Source organism: Gadus macrocephalus, chromosome 6 (genome assembly GCF_031168955.1).
Source record: "Gadus macrocephalus chromosome 6, ASM3116895v1".
NCBI lineage: Eukaryota > Metazoa > Chordata > Actinopteri > Gadiformes > Gadidae > Gadus > Gadus macrocephalus.
In genome coordinates, this window is record NC_082387.1 from 24,580,867 (window position 1) to 24,600,223 (window position 19,357).

General features: G+C 45.2%; 2 protein-coding genes across 12 annotated transcripts in view; one reads left to right on the forward strand and one right to left on the reverse strand.

Annotated features, from left to right (window-relative positions):
• On the reverse strand, positions 1-12,146 carry dhdds (dehydrodolichyl diphosphate synthase). Of its 3 annotated transcripts, none has more exons than XM_060053261.1 (14): positions 12,064-12,146; positions 11,567-11,645; positions 11,100-11,216; positions 10,494-10,636; positions 9,337-9,453; positions 8,633-8,734; positions 6,630-6,744; positions 5,296-5,403; positions 3,469-4,819; positions 2,120-2,143; positions 1,955-1,984; positions 1,775-1,828; positions 1,428-1,487; positions 1-896 (listed from the first exon to the last, which is right to left on the reverse strand). In XM_060053261.1, the coding sequence occupies exons 2-9, from the start codon at positions 11,627-11,629 to the stop codon at positions 4,577-4,579; spliced, it is 1,008 nt and encodes a 335-aa protein (XP_059909244.1). In that variant the 5' UTR covers positions 11,630-11,645; positions 12,064-12,146; the 3' UTR covers positions 1-896; positions 1,428-1,487; positions 1,775-1,828; positions 1,955-1,984; positions 2,120-2,143; positions 3,469-4,576. The 3 variants fall into 3 exon arrangements, with proteins under 3 accessions (XP_059909244.1, XP_059909243.1, XP_059909245.1); XM_060053260.1 differs by having other exon boundaries at positions 11,917-12,112; XM_060053262.1 differs by having other exon boundaries at positions 11,921-12,111.
• Positions 12,147-12,568: 422 nt separating this feature from the next.
• The window catches only part of ago1 (argonaute RISC component 1), a 43,205-nt gene continuing 36,416 nt past the window's right edge, over positions 12,569-19,357 (forward strand). For 3 of the 9 annotated variants that reach the window (XM_060053152.1, XM_060053153.1, XM_060053154.1), the window contains exons 1-4: positions 12,569-13,021; positions 16,903-17,092; positions 18,148-18,268; positions 18,555-18,736. In XM_060053152.1, the coding sequence (XP_059909135.1) occupies positions 12,997-13,021; positions 16,903-17,092; positions 18,148-18,268; positions 18,555-18,736 (518 nt within the window). In that variant the 5' untranslated portion in view covers positions 12,569-12,996. The remainder of the gene's footprint in view (positions 13,022-16,902; positions 17,093-18,147; positions 18,269-18,554; positions 18,737-19,357) is intronic. The other 6 variants (XR_009525969.1, XR_009525968.1, XM_060053149.1 and 3 more) reach the window with 3 other exon arrangements.

Consider the following 19,357-nt stretch of genomic DNA (forward strand, 5'->3'; position numbering starts at 1 on the left):
TATTGGTTTAAGTTTTATTGAGTAAGAATCAGTTGATTTAGGAGATAATTAAATAAGTTGCTCAATGATGCTACCAGACATAAAGAAAGCACAGAACAAATACCACCGGATGGACCCGAATTAACTTCACATTCACGGCTACGACCTTACTGTACACGGTTCGAACGTCGACCCATTTCTTAAAAAAAAACCTCAAGTGAATTTGGAACAATTTATTCAAGAACATTTAGAACCATGAGTCATAAAAAGTTTTTTTTTCATACGAGCTACACAACATAATTTAAAAAGCTTCAGTCAACGTTCGGTCAAATGATAAACTTCACATCAGGTCACGGTGCTGGAGGTTGTTTTAAAAACTGTTGGCCAAATACGACGTCTTCCTTACGGACCGGCGTTTACCCCGGTGTGGGCGAGCCAACATACAGTGTACGCTAGACGATCGCTATGCTAGTCCTGGTTCTTTAGTCGATGGGAGAACGCCACCACTTCCTGTGCCCCTCCCGCCGATACTTTAGTAACTCGCATTTAGCTGCCTTGAGATAACGTTTGGGATTGAAATTAAAAGATTCAAAAATCCACAATGTAGGAAAATATCTGTATTAATCAGCAGTTAAAAAAACAAGATTAGACAAGTTCGTATAACGTTACTTTTACAGGTAATGGACGGCATCCTTTAAAAATGACATTCAAAAATAAAAAATAAATTGGATATGAACATGAAAACCCCCCGCCCCCACCCCCTCAACATCAAGTGCCCTAAAGACAACCCATAAAACATTTTTAATATAAAACTTGGTAAAAAATACTTGAATCTGTACAGTCACCAAGTACACACATGGAGGAAAACTTCAACCTTCGGCCTATTTGGCGTCTCCTGCTGCCTCCACCTTTGGTGCCTGTGAATGAGATAAACCAGAGTTAGGGCTACCCACCAGACACCCAGAACACTGTCCTGGGATACACTCATCATCCTCATTCATTCAGTCCAGTAAATGCACCCCATTAATAAAGTCACATGCTACACCCCTCACTTCATCGTCATAATAACTCACCTGCTCAAACTCGCACACAACGTCTAACTGATCACTGTTTTGATTGTTTTTTTGTTTTGTTTTGTCTTGTTTTTGTTTTATTTATTTCTTATTGCTTATGTTTATTTATTTATTTATTTTTCCACAATGTCTTGTTTTTAAAAAAATGTATGATGACTATATGCTCTGTAAGGTGACCTTGGGTGTCTTGAAAGGCGCCTCTAAATTAAATGTATTATTATTATTATTATTATAATAAAGCCCTGTAATCACCTGAATTGCATCATCAGTAAAACAAAGTCCTACATACAGCCCTCCCGTCGAAACCTACTCATTGAGTCTTCTACCACCCTTAGACATTGGTTAGTACACGTGCATCCATGTGTATGTACACACCTCGGTCTTGGCGTCTCCGTTCTCAGCGGGGGCGGCAGCCTTCTTTCCCTTGGCTACCTTCTGCAAAACAAGTCCCTCGATTAACACCAATAACATACAGACATCTTTATTTATACTAATAAACAGACCGTGAGCAACAATATCACAATTTGTGATTATGTATTTAATATCAGGATGTTAATGTTAGTGTATAATGATTAAATATAGCATTAAACAACTGATAATATTGTGATATGTATGTATTATAAGTCGATATTTCTACAATAACGTCAGTGATAACAGAATATGTACTTCGTAACAGTATCAAACAGTGCCAAAACCGAATAGGTCAATCTATCAATTCTTACTTTTGGTGCAGCCTTCTTGGCTACTTTAGCGGCTGGGTTGGCTGAGTCTGGCTTCTAGAAAGGAAAACAACATAACAGATGTGAGTATTACGACAGAAATACACATTCAATAAGTAACACAAACTTTGCATACTTTTAAGAAATGCAAATTCAATAATGAACAGAAAAGGTCTGTCTTACATCTGCCAAACGCGAAGACCTCCGTGCTGGCTGTAGAGGGAAACAATATCTTATTAGTACCATTCTGTAATTCTGCATACTTCAATCACTACACACATTGATGTTTGTAATATTATTATTCCACATCACAATGCTAATGGAATCACAATGCAAATTACTACATACCGCAGCGGCAGTTTTGGCGTCATTCTGAAAAAGATAAAAAAATTAAAAATGTATTAGATTCACAAGAAATCAAACTGTTATTTTTCAATCTATCGGGGAAGGTCTGAATAACTTCCGTCGGTAACAGTTACAAACAAACTAGGGCTTAATGACGACAACATTGTAGTTGTACAGATAAATAACGTTAAACGTTATTTATAAGCATGATAACCATGAAACGAGTTGTTACAAATGTATTTTGATTAAGGTAAATATAAAAGTTCAGTGGAATAAAGTTAAAATAACTATGTAAAACTAAGTAATATCGATAATTATTAAGGCGCGTAAAGTGCACAGCGAGGACAAGTCTGTTGTCTCGAGCCTCACAAAGGGCTTCCCGCGCACATTCAAATTCAAACATACCTCGCGCCGTCACCATGACATCGCTTTGGCGCGCAGACACTCTTTGTTGTGCTGTAGCCGACAGCTGCTCGCGAGATAACATTACAGAGCCCAACTAAAGGCATGGACCAACTATACATGATTTAACTATACCGAGCTTGTATTCGACCGGGAATGCACCCACCTATAAAACCTGAGATGTTCTATAATTGAGAGTCAAAATAAGCTCCAAGAGACCGTCTCTGCCCCGTTTGCGGTAATAACGTGTCGGTGTTATAGCGTGTTTATAACGTAACTACGGCACCACGAAGAGTCTTGTCGTAGCAAACTTAAGCTGTGATTGACCAAAAACAAAGTTTTACTGCACAATTTCCCTGCGCGCCTTTTTGATTATGAAAATATAATAATATGTCACCACGCGTTATCCAAAGTCCGTGGTAAACACCGCAAACGTTTACCGCTTCCCCAGCCCCCGCCGATTGTAAATACAACTATTAAGGTCAGTCGACCCTCCCCCCATATCTACCAAGTTTAAAGGAAGCGCTTCTTCTAAGTTGCTGAAGTGAAGCGTAACGTTGTGAATCAACCATCGGAATATGTTGATTTAAAATGTGGTGTTTTTCTAAATCATCGAGGAAATAACGTCGGCCGACTTATATTATTATTGCGCGGGCAGGCTCATCATATGACGACCAAAGGCGCTGTCAATGCAACCAAATAGAGCGCCAATATTTTGCATCGTGCGAATACGAACATCGGGAACTTGGATTTTAAGATTATTAATTACACGGCAATAGTGTGCAGATAAAATGCTACTTTGACTTGGATTTAGACCGTGTGTTCGATGCCTAATGAGGATCTCCACTGTTTGACCGCCATGTCAGCTCTTCTCTGGTCTGCAACCTAACCTAACCCTAAACCCCTGTAAACAAAACAACGGAATTTATCGAAAATGTTTTTTATCTTACCTTTCTTTTGGGCATGATTGGTTTTGTTGGTGGGCAGATTCAGCGATAAAAAAATATAAATTAAGTGTAAGACTGCGTCGTCCTGGGAGATTTGACCACTATACCTCGGGAGTGTACGGTGGCGAGTGTAAATTCGACGCGACGTTTTAATAGTTTATACATCGGAATATAAGAACGCAACCGGTTCCAACTGGTTCAGTATTTTGAAGTCACTCATTGGATGTCAATAAATCACGTGGTTTCGGGCACCGCCCATTCCTTAAAGAGACAGCGTCCCCAAAAGTTCCCCCAAACTCTCCCAAGACTCGCCGGATCAAGTCATGGAGTCATTCCGTCATTTGTTAGACCTCCTCAGAAGGTCACTCTTTAAGAATAGTTTTAGAATATTTACTTATATACTGTACTTACCAATGGTTGTTATACAAGGTTAGGACTTGATTTTGTTGTAATATAATTCTATGGTCATTATAGAACATACAAAAAATTGCTTCATGAGTGGAGCAAACCCACATTTGCTATAGTTTATAGTTTTAAAACCAAACTTCCTTCATGTTCTTCCACGATCTAAATACAATAAACCCCTCAAATTATTGACAACAAAAGTACTGATGCAAGGAATTCAGAAAACATAACATGAATCAGGCCGCTTTTTACTAACATTAATATACATATAATCACAACATTAGCATCACTATCATTAAAGTTGGTCAAAATATAGTTCTGTAAACTGTCAACACAACAGCATAAAGAATGGCACGTTGTGCTTTCAGACCAAGCTCATTCTTATGGCTGGTGGCCTTAGTAACGTATTCCAAACATTTATATCTTTCTGCTCTGTCCCACGTGTCGAACACAACAGATTTATGAGCTACACCTTGACCAGTTTTGGACATTGAAACATTTTATCTACAAACATAAATACCCCTCTTACAGCCCCATAGGGGTCAAATTGCCCTCCTTCCGTCCTCGTAGAAATCACAGATAAAAAAAAAGAATCAACTTCGGCCCAGACTGTCTGACTGTCAGACCTCTCTTCCGGTTGCCATGGCAGCACAGAGGGGAAGAGGAAGTGGAGGGCGGGGGGGGTGTTGGTTAGCCCCGTGCTACGCTATGCTACGGTGGCTTGACTGGCGAGCTGGGTGAGAAAAGAGTCTCTCTTGTTCCGCAGCGCTTCCAGGAAGTCCTTCACCCTGGCCTCCCGCCGCAAGCCGTACTCCGCGACCGCCTCCTGCCTCCGAGGGCCGTCGGCCGGCTTGCCGTTGCCATGGTGATGCAGGAGCTCGGCGACGCAGGCGTGGTCCGCCTCCAGCTGCTGCCGGCGCTGCTCGTCCTGGTGGAGCTCGCGGGCTTTCTGCAAATCCCACAGAGGAACACGATGCAGAGCCCAGGGTGTAGAGTTTGTTTCCCCCGCGACGGAGGCGTGGTTACACTGGTACTGGACGATGGTGTGGTGGGGTGTAGTGGTGTTCAGGGTAATGTGGTTGTGGCTAGAGCGCTGTTACGGTGTCGTCTTGGTACCCCGGTGGAGGCATGGTTAAACTGGAACTGGACGACGGTGTGGTAGTGTTCAGGATAATTTTGTAGGGTGGTGTTAGGGTGTAGTCGTGGTACCGGGTTTGGTGGCGTGGTTACACTGGTTCTCGGTGTTGATGTGGTGTAGTAGGTTGTAGTTGTGTACAGGATGATATGACGGGTGTTGTTAGGGTGTAGTTGTGGTACCGTGATGGGAGGCGTGGTTACACTGGTTCTCGGTGTTGATGTGGTGTAGTAGGTGGTTGTCGTGTACAGGATGATATGACGGGCGTTGTTAGGGTGCAGTTGTGTTACCATGATGGAGGCGTGGTTACACTGGTACTGGATGACAGCGTCACAGAGGTTCCAGAAGGAATACTCGGGCCAGAGGACCGACTGGAACACCAAGCAGGAGTGGGAAGTCTGGTGAGACACACACAGTTATATTAAATCACACACACTTGTATATGTAATACAAGCCCGTAATAGAGGAGCTAAGGGAAGAAAGTATAGGAAATAAATGCTCCAACAGGCTACTAGCTAAAACAAGCTTACTGTTGGTAAAAGAGACCCAACCGGTTGGTCACGCCGTTCGATCGTTAGATAATATAAACCAGATTATATCACAGCATTGTTAAATACTTGATCCAGATTCTACGTTGTCACAGATATATCTGGTTGAGAGATTTTTGATTTTCTTCTTATTTGACCGTTGTTTTCAATGTTGACTGATTTGAAAATGTTAAAAAGGCAGAGAAGACCCGTTACGGACAAATAACGCACACCCTTGGAACGTTGATGACCAATCGGGATCAAGCGTTTAACAATGCTGCAATACCATTTTCAAATACATTTTCTACAAATATTTTTACAAATACAAAAATACAGTCAAACATCACGACGACTAGATGGTTTCTTGAAAATGCAAAAAAAAAAGAAAATTACAATTTCAGCTAATCAAGTAGATAAAATATGAACAATGTTGGTAACCGTTTTATTAGCAGAAAAAACACTGTGTCCCGTTATTGTAAAATAATCTTTGGTGGTGGTGACATTATTTTCAAATAAAGGGGCAACCCGTCATGGTTTATCCCTTACTTAAATCAACAGCTCTCTCAACCTACTGAATAAAGTTCAACATCAGATCAGAGCCAGTGTTGACATAAAGCATTAAATAAATAGGTAGTGAATAATACATTTTGTGGCTCTACACAGCTCTTTCTGTTTCTGGCCAAGACAACACATTGACTGTTGACGATTTAAGAACCAAGGGTGTGTATTTTTATTAGTATAAGCAGTATCTCAAAGAACTCTGATCTGGTCATGTTCAGAAGACTGAGCAGACTTCAATATGAATTATTAGTACCCTACTTTATTTATTCATATATATATTATCTCAAACAAATACTTGATGGCATGCTGCTCAAACAATTAACATTTCTCAAAATATATTTTTAATTTTTAAATGTTTATGTTTTACTAAATCTGAATTGTTGATGTGTTATTAAGTCTTCCAGCACTGAGGCAAGATATAAAAACACTCAAATCGATTCTCAGATCGACTCTCCCGTCGAACCCGAAGGAACACGTCAGTAAACATTCACGGCAACACGGACAGGAAATGCAACCCGCTAGCTTCCGCTCCGTACCTGCCAGAGGAGGAAGTCACTGAGGCGCACCTCCCCGGAGGTTCGGATGAGGAGGTCAGGGTTCGGCGAGTTACTGCTGTACAGACACTCGCTGAGAAGGGCCTCGGACACGTCGCTACACCGCGCAGGGAGAAGAAGAGTTAGCCGTCACGGTGATCAAATAACACTTCATTCATAGAGTGGGGGACATGAGGGAAAGAGCATCATGCTGGTCACATGTACATGAACATATAATTAATACGGCAAAGCATCTTACAATACCGCCAGTGTGTTCTTAGCACGTGGGACCATAGTGTGAATCGAACCCCTAAACCTGGCGGTGTTAATGTCTTGCTCTACAAGTTGAACTAGACAGGGACAAAACTCTTAACCCTGGCGTGGTAAACACTTTGATCTACCACCGGAGGTTGAATCCCAAACCCTGGCAGAGTGAGGGTCGCGCTCACACTAAGCCATCCATGCCGTGCCCAAGTCCGATTCACACCTGTACCGTGCTCAAGTCTAGATCGTTTGGCTAGTGTGAGCACGCCAATCTTACTCAAACACAGTTGAAGTCCGTGGCCTGAGCACACTTCTGAGAGGTGTGCTCAAGCCACAGTACAGATGCTAATGAGCCGACATGCGCACACGCATGGCTACGCAACCTGAGCTGGATGACGTATAGTCCATGCAACCCTTCTTTCCCACTGGACAATAAACATGACGGCAAGCGGTTCACGAGTGGGTTCACTTTGGTGCGAAGTGAAGTCGAGTTTTTTGATCACGAATCTCCCCTTCGTCATGGCGCAGGTTTTCTTGGTTCACTGGAGAAGGCGGGGCTGCGCATGGAGTCTAGACCTCTTTAGAATAATTTGCATACTTCCAAATGTTTATTAATTTTTTTTTATGATTGAAGACACTTCCATGCAAGAATTAGTTCACGTCTGAGTGTAGGCTACAAACGCGATTAACTATTTACAAGTGCAAAAACGCCAACATATTCTTTATTTTGCTGACCACTGGTTTTTTTATCCCGACAAAAGCCTTGTAAGGACAGTTCCTCTGCGTCTCTCTCGTAGATCGCACCATCTTTCAACGTCTTTGTTTTTAATGCGACTGCATCACCTTCTCTCACATGATCAGCAGCTCGCGGATTTTACTTTCTCTCCAGTTATAACTGCTCATGATCATATCGCTACGTTGTCTCTGTGGGGGCTGTATCTGAGTAGAACGGCTCCAAATAAGCAACAAAAAGTCAGTAAAGTGTCAATTGTGTTCTCTGTGTTGTTCTCCAAAGCAGCGGACACTTGGTGATGACGTATTACGACGTGATGAAGTATGTACAAGAGGCAACCGTACTCAGGCCCAGTTGAGATTGCCTAATGTGAGCAGAGGCCAGCGCACAGAAGGGGGGGGGGGGGGGGGGGCAATCGTACTTGAGCACGGTGCAGGTGTGAAACGGACTTTGGCACGTACAGATGGCCTAGTGTGACTGCGCCCTCAATGCTTAGCTGTCCCAGTGCGAATCAAAACACTAACCCTGACAGTGTTATGCCTTGCTCTATTAGTTGAGCTAGTTCAGACCAGATGTATTCACATGATCATAAGAAGGTCCATCCCGTTTCCTTTATTTACTGCGTATACGTGTACATAATGACATTCCAGCCAGCTAGTTCCAGTCAGGAAGGTTCTGGTGTGATTCCCGTCGGCCTTCCTTCATTCTTTCATCTCTGGTTTATGGTCCGTAATAAAGGAAAAGATGTGTGTGTGTGTGTGTGTGTGTGCGTGTATGTCTGAATGCTTGTTTGAATATGCATGAAACGGGTAGTCCACCATTTTAGTTCTAGTGCGAGTTGTAGCATCATAAGGTCTTCAAGACAGCATTGAACTAACTAACTGAAATAACCAGCTCCGAAATGGTCTCGGAATGGTTGTGAGAGTGGTGCATGTGAGTTGGGAACGGTTTCCCAGCTGTCATGCAAAGTTGCGTTCGTGGCCTTGAATGCGGTATCATTTTAGTTTACCTGGCTTTGATGAGCCCTTGCTCCACCCCCCATGCCATCTCTCTCACCGCGTTGGCCATCTCATGTCTCGAAGTGTAGGCAAAACACACGTTCAGAAAACATCTGAAAAAACACATAACATTAATTTACGACATGAGATCATAAACACTTCTTTATATTAACGAAAAATTATTTCACCAAGATTAACTTATTTACTCATTGTATTTGACTGCTACTAAGATAGTGTATGTCTGTAGCTACTTGTAGTACTAAAAGTTTGGTTGTGTCTGGTAGCGGGTGAATGGCTGCCGGTTTGATCCTCAGCCCCTCTGAGATATGTTGTGTATAGTAGTTAGAGTGCTAAACTACAAATTGTGTAGTTCTCTTTGGAAGGGTGTGTCTTGACCGTCAACATGCTAATTTTAGTGCATGTTTGCGAGCATTAGCATACTCTGATAGGACTAAAGGGCTGATTATGGTCCCACGTTCACGTAACGACCACGCCGACGCTTCGACGCAGTCGGGAACCTTTATGGCTCTGCGTCGGGCATTAGTAAGCGGACCAATCACGGCCCTTGCTGCTCGCCTCGACGGAATGTTCCAACTTTTGGGAGGCGCTCGTCAGGCTCTTGCGTTGGACGCAAGGAGGGTCCGCCAGGACGTGAGGGGTCCGTAACCCCCTCGCGTTGCGTGAAGGTGGGACCATAATCGGCCCCTTTACGTACCGGTTGTGATCTCTGGTCGCGACCACGGCCTTAGCAATGAGCTGCTGGAGGTCGAGCGGCAGTAGGGTGAGGTCACCGAGGACACGGATGCACACGCCGTGCTTCTCCAGCTTATCCCTACAGTCAGACACACACACACACACACACACACACACACACACACACACACACACACACACACACACACACACACACACACACACACACACACACACACACACACACACACACACACAGAGAGGATTCCCAAATTCAATTCTCAATTGTTACATCTTTTTATTCGACTACTGTCTGTTACTTTCTGCTGCAGCACCCACATTTTCCGTCTGGGATTAATAAAGTACCATTATATCTTAAACTGCTGACTATAATATATTACTTGATTATTGTAATTATACAGAAAAGATACCTAAATGCAATGTTAATTTAAATGCAAACATTACTTGACATGTTCATACTGGGTGCAAGAGAAGGGTTGGTCATCTTGAGAGGGTTTATTGACCTTAAAGCTTCCCAAACACAGGGCAACATTGTCTAAAACTAATTGATAAGAAGTCCATGCCATCATTATGTGTTTTCCTCTCCTAAATGTCCTTGAAGGAAGGATCCTTCTTCTGTGTTGCTTCTCAATGTTTTGGCCCTCTGGGTTTGGGGATTTTTGTCCCAGAGGGCTTTAGATTAGGAACATATGTAGGAATAATACATAGTTGTATAATATGGGTCTCAGAATTCCTTTGGAATTGTGATTAAGGGCTACACCAATAAAGTTAATATACTGATTGAATAACATAATTGATAATATAACATCTGAGACACATCCCTGTCCTCATGTGAGCCAAGCGTGACATTACCATGAAAACCACAACTGAAAGACACCAAACAGCTAATTTCTCGTTTCCCCTTATATCAGAGTGCCCTTCTGTGCATTCAGTAATACACGGTATGTACTTGGTTCCAACACGATTCCTCTTCTGGTTCAAGGAACAGATGAATCATGGGAGGACTAGAGAAGGGGAATGTGTGTGTGTGTGTGTGTGTGTGTGTGTGTGTGTGTGTGTGTGTGTGTGTGTGTGTGTGTGTGTGTGTGTGTGTGTGTGTGTGTGTGTGTGTGTGTGTGTGTGTGTGTGTGTGTGTGTGTGTGTGTGTGTGTTACTGACCGCTCATCAAGCAGTCTGAGGAACTTGAGTTTGGCGAGCTCCATCAATCCGTCCACCTCCTCGCGCGAGCGGTTGAAGTTCTCAATGCTGAAGGCATAAACAGTCACCTCTGGGATGTCCAGCTGGAGGCACCAGCGCAGGGTCTGCACCGGAACAGAGACAGGAGGCGGGGTTAGACAGTCAGTACAGAGACAGGAGGCGGGGTTAGACAGTCAGTACAGAGACAGGAGGCGGGGTTAGACAGTCAGTACAGAGACAGGAGGCGGGGTTAGACAGTCAGTACAGAGACAGGAGTAAGGGTTAGACAGTCAGTACAGAGACAGGAGTAAGGGTTAGACAGTCAGTAAAGAGACAGGAGTAGGGGGGAGATGGTCAATACAGAGACAGGAGTAGGGGTTAGACAGTCAATACAGAGACAGGAGTAGGGGTGAAACAGTCAGTACAGAGACAGGATTGGGGTTAAACAGTCAGTACAGAGACAGGAGTACGGGTTAGATAGACAATACACAGATGGGTAGGGGTAGACCGACAAAACAGAGATGGGAGCAGGGGTTAGACAGTCAGACATTACAGAGACATGTCGGGGTTGGAGAGGGTCTGCTTCACCTCTGCTAGTTTGTTGAATCCCTGGGAGTGTCCCTCCTGCCTATCAACGTGTTTCTTGCGAGCAAAGCGTCGGTTCCCATCCATGATGAAGGCGACATGTTTAGGAACAGGACCGGCCTGGGGGGGGGGGGGGGGGGGGTTATTTGTCTGACGCCAATACTGGTCTGCCCCATGACAAGCTGCTGTTGGGTATTTTTACATTCAAATTTACATTTTCCAGGTAAGAAGTTGGGATTTAAAATCTCCTTTAAAAAGGTTGTCCTCGCCAAAAAGGCAGCTAGCAAAGGGTCACATACACAAGAACGTACAACATTATAGTACAAACGTAGAAAAGTGACCGGAACATTACTAATAATAAATCCAGGAGTAGTAAAGTACAGGGTACAACTGACTGCTCAAAAATAGCCAACTGGGTCCGTGTGATTCTGTATGGTTAGGATAGTATTTCATAAAGAATATCTTCTTACCTTCAGGACGTTTGCCGAGAGACGCTCAATAAGGTTTAATTCTCCTTCTCTTATCCACGACATCTTCAACCATTAAACGCTGTGAAAGATATCCACCACAGGTAAGAGAATACAGCCATTGACCAGAGCACATTGACTGTGCTGAATGTCTAGGTCCTCCCATGTCAAAATAAATACATAGTAAATCCACATAAAGTAAAAGCTATACCTTTAAAAAACAGAGGCTGGTTTCAAGATCTGAAGCAAAACATTGGTAATTTTCATTCACACCCTGCAGTTGTGCACTTGTCAATTGTAAATGTATGATCACAAGACATTTAGATAAATCATTGCATAAAAAACACACCAACCTACACAACGTCTCCAAGCAATGGTCCGATACATACAGCAAAACGCTGATGCAACCCATTCGTTTACTGCTATTGAAATATCTCCAATACTTTAAAACACAATTATATCGCTAATACTTTAAACCCATTTCATATCTTCCAACTCACAGCTTTTACGCTGACGTCCTCTTCCTCATGCGAGGCAGTGACGCTGGCATATGTGCGGGGACGACTTCCGGTGAACGTTTTGGCAGATCTCCGTGTCATGCGGATAGGTTGTTTTGGGGCGGCCACGTTACCGTAATAACCATGTTCCGAACTCTAAATAACGTTCACGCCAACATTCAACTTGAAATTACCAATGTATCTTATGATTTAATTCTGCGCACTATTCAATGCTGTTAGAAAAACTTAAATTCTAATATTCTACTAGCATATTACCATAAACTACATTTCCATCTAGAATATCTTTAATGATCCCGGGGTTAAATTGTTTATGTTACAATCATTTGGCTCTAGAAAATAAAAACTTAGAAAATTGGAAATGTAGGTAAGAAATAAAATAACACATCGTATTTGGCCTCAAGTAGAAGACTTGATATATTGTTTAATCTGTGGTGTCGTATCCGCAGTCTACCTCTGGGTGGAGACTGATAACCGAACTGGGCTTTTGAATCTTTGGGAGGCGGAGAAGAAGCGTGGGGGTCTGGGGGCCTTTTTTGTTCGGCTGGAGAGTCCTGTCTGAGCGGCCAGCAGGAGCACAACACACCGCATAGGGACTGCATCTTCACCAACACTCTGCCACTGCGTTCTCCGCTGAACTGATAACCGCCCACAGGATCTATTTGAACACCACCACCAGGCTCGGAAACGTACTGTTACTGGCCCCTTTGGATCCTGGGTCAACCTCCAGGTTTTATCCGCCGTTAGCCAGAGTTTTTGCTGCGGGGTCTGGGGGTGTGTTGGACAGCGGGCGGGCGTTCAGCTGCACGCTGCCTGGAGGGGGCTGGAAGTCCGATCCGCTGCCAGCCTGAAGCGGCCGGCGCGGTGGCCGCAGAACTTGGACTAGTCGGCCTGTATCCTCGCAGCTAAGTGGATGGGATGGAGCCAGGACCGTCTGGCGCTGGTAGGTCCATTTATAACCCCTTTATATGTCCTATGATCATCTGCACCTTCTGTTTGTGTAAGCTTTTACACTCTGGTGGATACTGGAAGTGACCACTCGAGCTCCTTGGCCCTTCGGACCAGGGAGGATATTCTGAAGGAAACCCGTCCGTTTGAGCAATCGAACCGCGATGGATAATTCCCAGCACTTATCTCGCACTTAGCAGACCCCATCCTGGTTCAATAGAGAGATACATTGGATTTATGGCCATCGATTGTTCTCTGGGTTAGTTGACCATGTCCACCGGCGGGGTCGTGGGTCAGGGGTCCTGGGAACCTCCGGAGAGGATGGCGGTACATCCCCAGAGGTGAAGCCCGCCTTGGAGTCTCATTGGGCTGCGCCAGCAGCTGGCGGGTACCCTCTCTCCCTTGGCACCAGAGCGCCCTCACATTATTCCATTATGGAGGCCCCAGGGATGTCGGAGGCGCGAACTACCAACACTGAGACGGTGATTTGAACTCCAGCCCTGGCCTCCGATCAAAAGTGATGGATAAATTAAATATTTTTTTCGCATTTAAAGCAGAAATTGAACTCCAGTGGAGAACGGAACTTTTAGAGACTGGAGGTGTCATAACTACATCCAGGTCACTATTACCATTACCAAGCACATTGTTACAACTACTAATGCAGTAGGCCTGTTCATTTTTATAAGATACACGTCTCATACATATTATGATACAATTATGCATACCAGGTGTATATAAAGTTTCCGGGTCAGAAGTTCAATGACCAAACTTTGTTGTGCAGAGTCAACTGACTGTGCAGTTGACTATGTAAAACTGTGTTTCAGAGCAGGCCAAAGGTGTGTGTGTGTGTGTGTGTGTGTGTGTGTGTGTGTGTGTGTGTGTGTGTGTGTGTGTGTGTGTGTGTGTGTGTGTGCGCACATCTCTTACAAGCACTGAATAGTGCTTGCAAGAGATGCTGATTCACTTTTAATACAAGCCCATGTCTGAATGTGTCGCCCCCCAAAGAGTGTCTTGATGGGAGTTTTTTTATTTCAAGGTCTGGGGGGGAGGGCCCTAGGGGCCTCTCATCTCCACGCCTCTCAGGTCCTTGTGTGAAGACCAAGTTAGGATTGGGTTTAGCTAACAGACTTAAAAGGTCCAGAACAAAACACACTGGTGCACAACAATACTCTCATCCAGAACAATGCTCTGGTCCAGATCACTACGTGTGTCCACACACACCAACTTGCTGTTCCACAACAATCTGTGTGGTCTATTGTTGGCATCTCACTGATAAGATGAGCAAATATATATAAAAAAATTCATTAATATTGAATATGAATATTGTAATTCGGATATCATCCCCGTGTTTACTCATCACAAAATCTATAAGACAATTCTACTAAAATAAAACTCCCAGAATCCTGTATAGTCACAGCAACCAAATTATGCAAGATTTTATAAGACTACTTTTTTTATCCATGGGATAAACAAAGTGATGGGAAAAGTGGGTGTGGCAGAAAGAACGGGACAGATAAAAACTTAAAAAATGATCAAAAGAAGAATGTTTTTATTCTAATAACAACACACACAAAAGAAAGTAGGTGTGACATTTTTGACAGAACGCTTTAGTACATTGTTTCATTATATTGTGAGTCTTTCGCGATGATTGTCAATAAGCATTGAGCGGTGGTGACTTAACTCCAGAGAAACGTAGGATTCAGTGGTTCACACTTGCAACGGTCACCAGGGATTCATTTTAGATCAATAACCTACAGGTGAGCAGCAGACTCACCAGTAGCTCCCCCTCTTCCTCCTTGGTGAGATTGACACATCAGATCCCCCTTGACAGGTGGCATCCCCCCCTGCATCTCTCTGCCTCACTCACTTACCTGTTAGTCATCCAGCAGGGATGCTGTCATCCAGAGAGACTGGCAGTGAAATCAGGTACATATTAGGGAGACGTAGGGGATAGGGGGCCTACAGGTTGGACTGCGGACGTCGGGGATCGAACCCAGAACTTTTCAGCTCAGAGTCAAACACACATAAACCACGAGACTAGCCCCCCCCCCCCCCCCCCCCCAATATTTTAGCAGTTGGGTGTGTGTGTGTGTGTGTGTGTGTGTGTGTGTGTGTGTGTGTGTGTGTGTGTGTGTGTGTGTGTGTGTGTGTGTGTGTGTGTGTGTGTGTGTGTGTGTGTGTGTGTGTGTGACGTGTGCGTGTGTGACAGCTATTGTCTGTAGAGATGTGTGAGTCCTGCCACGCCTCTCTCACCATCTGCCTTCTCTGGCACTCTGCTGTCAGGGCGTGCACGTAGGCTGTGCATGTTAGTGACCGTGACTGTGTGTGTGTGTGTGTGTGTGTGTGTGTGTGTGTGTGTGTGTGTGTGTGTGTGTGTGTGTGTGTGTGTGTGTGTGTGTGTGTGTGTGTGTGTGTGTGTGTGTGTGTGTGTGTGTGTGTGGACTTCACACGAACAAGCTGCGTTCGCAGAGTCCGTGTTTATCCAGACTGTCCTGTCACACACATCTCACACGTCTATCACTGTGGTTTAAAATTAGAACCTTTTTTTGAAGTTGCGGTTTGGTAATGCACTAAATCACCAACCCCCCACTCCCCAAACACACACACACACGCTCTCACTCTCATGCACGCACACACACACACACACACACACACACACACAGATATATACTCCGAGGTCTCCTGATCTCCATGACAATACTTGTTGCCGTGGTGTTGCCATGGTGAGGCTGGGAATGTGGAGGGGCCCGTGTGTGTGTGTGTGTGTGTGTGTGTGTGTGTGTGTGTGTGTGTGTGTGTGTGTGTGTGTGTGTGTGTGTGTGTGTGTGTGTGTGTGTGTGTGTGTGTGTGTGTGTGTGTGTGTGGGGCAGCTGGGGTCTTTGTTGGGAGGGAGAGGGCCGTTCTCTGGGACCTGAAAGGTTAAGACTCCGGGCCCCTCGTCTAGGAGTCACCGGGAGCTTCTCGGGCCCCTGTTCTGCTATGACCCAAACCGTGGGATTACCATCAGCAGTAGCTCCTTGCTAGTGGGGGTGCCATCATAGCGCTTCCTGCCCTCCTAGGCCAACTCCAGCCCAATCAGTCCGCCTTCATCCACATCAAACCTTTGAACTAATATCCAACTTATATTTAATTATAATTGATGATAATCTAGAAGTACTCATATTTCTGCCCCGAACGTTATTGATCAGAAGCAATCAACATAACACGCATGCATGTTTTTACATTTAAGCTTTTGTAGGTGAAGCTAACCATTTTTAGTGCTCCCATTGCACCTTGGTTATGCTTAGTGGTTACCTGTAGGTAACCACCTGGCTGACTTAGCACCCTGTACAGCGATCATGCCCTCCATGGGTGTAGGCTAACCTTGATGCTAACCCTGGTGCCTGTGTTATAGAAGTCCCTCAATGTCCCGAGGGTGGTAGTCTGGTCTAATTCTTTGTTGTGCTGCTGGTTGCAAATCAGTGTTAAATATTCTTTTATCTTCTGCTTCCCGCCTTTCGAACCCCCCGGCCCCCCCTTCGGGACATTGTTCCTTCTCTCTCTCTCTCACTCTGTCCCTCTCTGTCCCTCTCGCTCTCCCTCACTGTCTCTGTCTTCCTATCTGCCTCCATCGCTCTTAATCTATTGCCGCCCGTTTCTGTTTCTCTCTCCATCTCTCCATCTGTCTGTCTGTCTGTCTGTCTGTCTGTCTGTCTGTCTGTCTGTCTGTCTGTCTGTCTGTCTGTCTCTCTGTCTGTCGCTCTCTCTGCCTTTCCCTCCACTTCCCTCTTTCTCTTCCCGTCTATTTTCTCCTCTCTCTGTGATGACACCTCTCTCTCTTCCTGGCCCCACCTGGTTGGGTCCATGCCTCTCACCACCTGTCCCCCTTCCCTCCAGTGCCCCCCATGGGGGCCTTCCCCCCTCCCCTGCACCAGGTGTTCCAGGCGCCGCGGAGACCAGGTATGGGGACGGTGGGGAAGCCCATCAAGCTGCTGGCCAACTACTTTGAGGTGGAGATCCCCAAGATGGACGTCTTCCACTACGAGGTCGACATCAAGCCGGACAAGTGCCCCCGCAGGGTCAACAGGTGGGACCCCCCTCCCCCCATACCAACACACACCTCAGTACCTCATAAAGGTTTCAGCTCTTGGAGAGAATAAATCTTGAAGAACATTAGTAGAGGTTTCAGCTCTTGGAGAGAATACATCTTGAAGAACATAAAGGTTCAGCTATTGGAGAGAATACATCTTGGAGAACATTAGTTAAGGTACTGCTCTTGGAGAGAATAACTCTTGGAGAACATTAGTTAAGGTACTGCTCTTGGAGAGAATAACTCTTGGAGAACATTAGTTAAGGTACTGCTCTTGGAGAGAATAACTCTTGGAGAAAATTAGTAATGGTTCAGCTCTTGGAGAGGATAACTCTCGAAGAACATAAATGTTTGCTCTTGGAGAGGATAGCTCTTGGAGAACATTAGCAAAGGTTCTGTTTCTTGGAGCGTGCAGTTACTCTTTGAGGGCCTTTTGTGTTGTGCTGGAGCACCCTGTGGGTCTGAATGGTTGGAGACAAAGGTTGGGAGAAGGTTGCCCCAGGTCAAGGTCTCATAACCTTCTCTTTTCAGACCAGCGCCCCTCCCCCCCCCCCTCCTCCTCCTCCTCCTCCTCCTCCTCTTCTTTCTCCTCTCTTTGCTCCTGCCCCTTTCTCCATGACCATGAAATATTGCTTGGACCAGATGCAGGCGCTTGATCAATAGCCTCCTGCCCCCCACCCCCCACCCCAGGGAGCTCACTGATAGGGTGTCACGTATCACTATGACCACGGTGGCTTGTGGGGTCGGTGGTCCACGTTAACTCTAGCCCCCCCCTATTGGGAGGTGTGTGTGTGTGTGTGTGTGTGTGTGTGTGTGTGTGTGTGTGTGTGTGTGTGTGTGTGTGTGTGTGTGTGTGTGTGTGTGTGTGTGTGTGTGTGTGTGTGTGTGTGTGTGTGTGTGTGTGTGTGTGTGTGTGTGTGTGTGTGTGTGGTTCAGAGAGGTGGTTTTGTTACCTATATATGTGTGAGTGTGTATTCCAGAGAGGTGGTTGTGTTAACTGTGTGTGTGTGTGTGTGTGTGTGTGTGTGTGTGTGTGTGTGTGTGTGTTCCAGAGAGGTGGTTGAGTACATGGTCCAACACTTCAAGCCACAGCTGTTTGGTGACAGGAAGCCGGTGTACGACGGGAAGAAGAACATCTATACCGTGCTTGCACTCCCTATAGGGAGCGAGAAGGTACAGTGATTAATGTCATGTCATAATAAATGGTGCATTGCCATGGTAACGTGTGATGACGAGTGTTCCTACCTAACAAGCTTAACCACACATTGCCATGTGAACAATCGTATTATTATTTATAAGTAGCTCACAGTTACGCCAGGTAGTAGTCTGTAGCTCAGACCACAGATACACCAGGTAGTAGTCTGTAGCTCAGACCACAGTTACACCAGGTAGTAGACAATAAAGTGTCTATCTATTTATCTATCTATAGACCACATTAACGCCAGTTCCCTCCCCGCAGGTGGACTTTGAGGTGACCATCCCAGGCGAGGGAAAGGACCGGATCTTCAAGGTGTCAATCCGCTGGCTAGCCAAGGTGTCCTGGCGTCTTCTGCAGGAGGCGCTGGTCAGCGGGCGAATGCAGGTTCCCCTCGACTCGGTCCAGGCTCTGGACGTGGCCATGCGCCACCTGGCCTCTATGAGGTAGCTACGCCTACACCTGAGCTGCTAGGCCTCCGCTGCTGCACCTCAGCCACCACCACACCGTAGCACGGCAGCCTTAGCCTCTACACCTAGCACTAGCTACGTCTACTTTTAGTTGTATGTACTTTAGAGGAAGAGGGTGTTTAAACTAAGTACTTTATCATACATCTGAAACTACAGGCTTTGTTTAAAACATGAACCTGCAATCAAGGGTGGTCTTATCCAATATGTTCCGATCTAATAAAGCTGGTAAGTAAACTTCACCCTGTCGTTGGATTGATGGATGTGTTGAGGGATAGATGGATTGATGAACCCATGAACCAATAAATAAATTGATGAATGGATGTAGAGAGACCTTATTGATTATACATGACATTACATTAATTTAGCTGCAGCTTTGATCCAGAGCAATGTAGAATAAGGGTATTCAACCATGAGGCCCAGCCCAAAGAGGGGCATCAATGCCCGCTGGTTCATGGGGGGATTTGTGGTTTGCATCTGAGTCAGACTGAATCACCCTCGACTGGAGAATTAAAGTCGTCTCTGACCTCATACCTCCTCCCTCCTCCTCCTCCTCCTCCTCCTCCTCTCCTCCTCCTCCTACTCCTCCCTCCTCCTCCT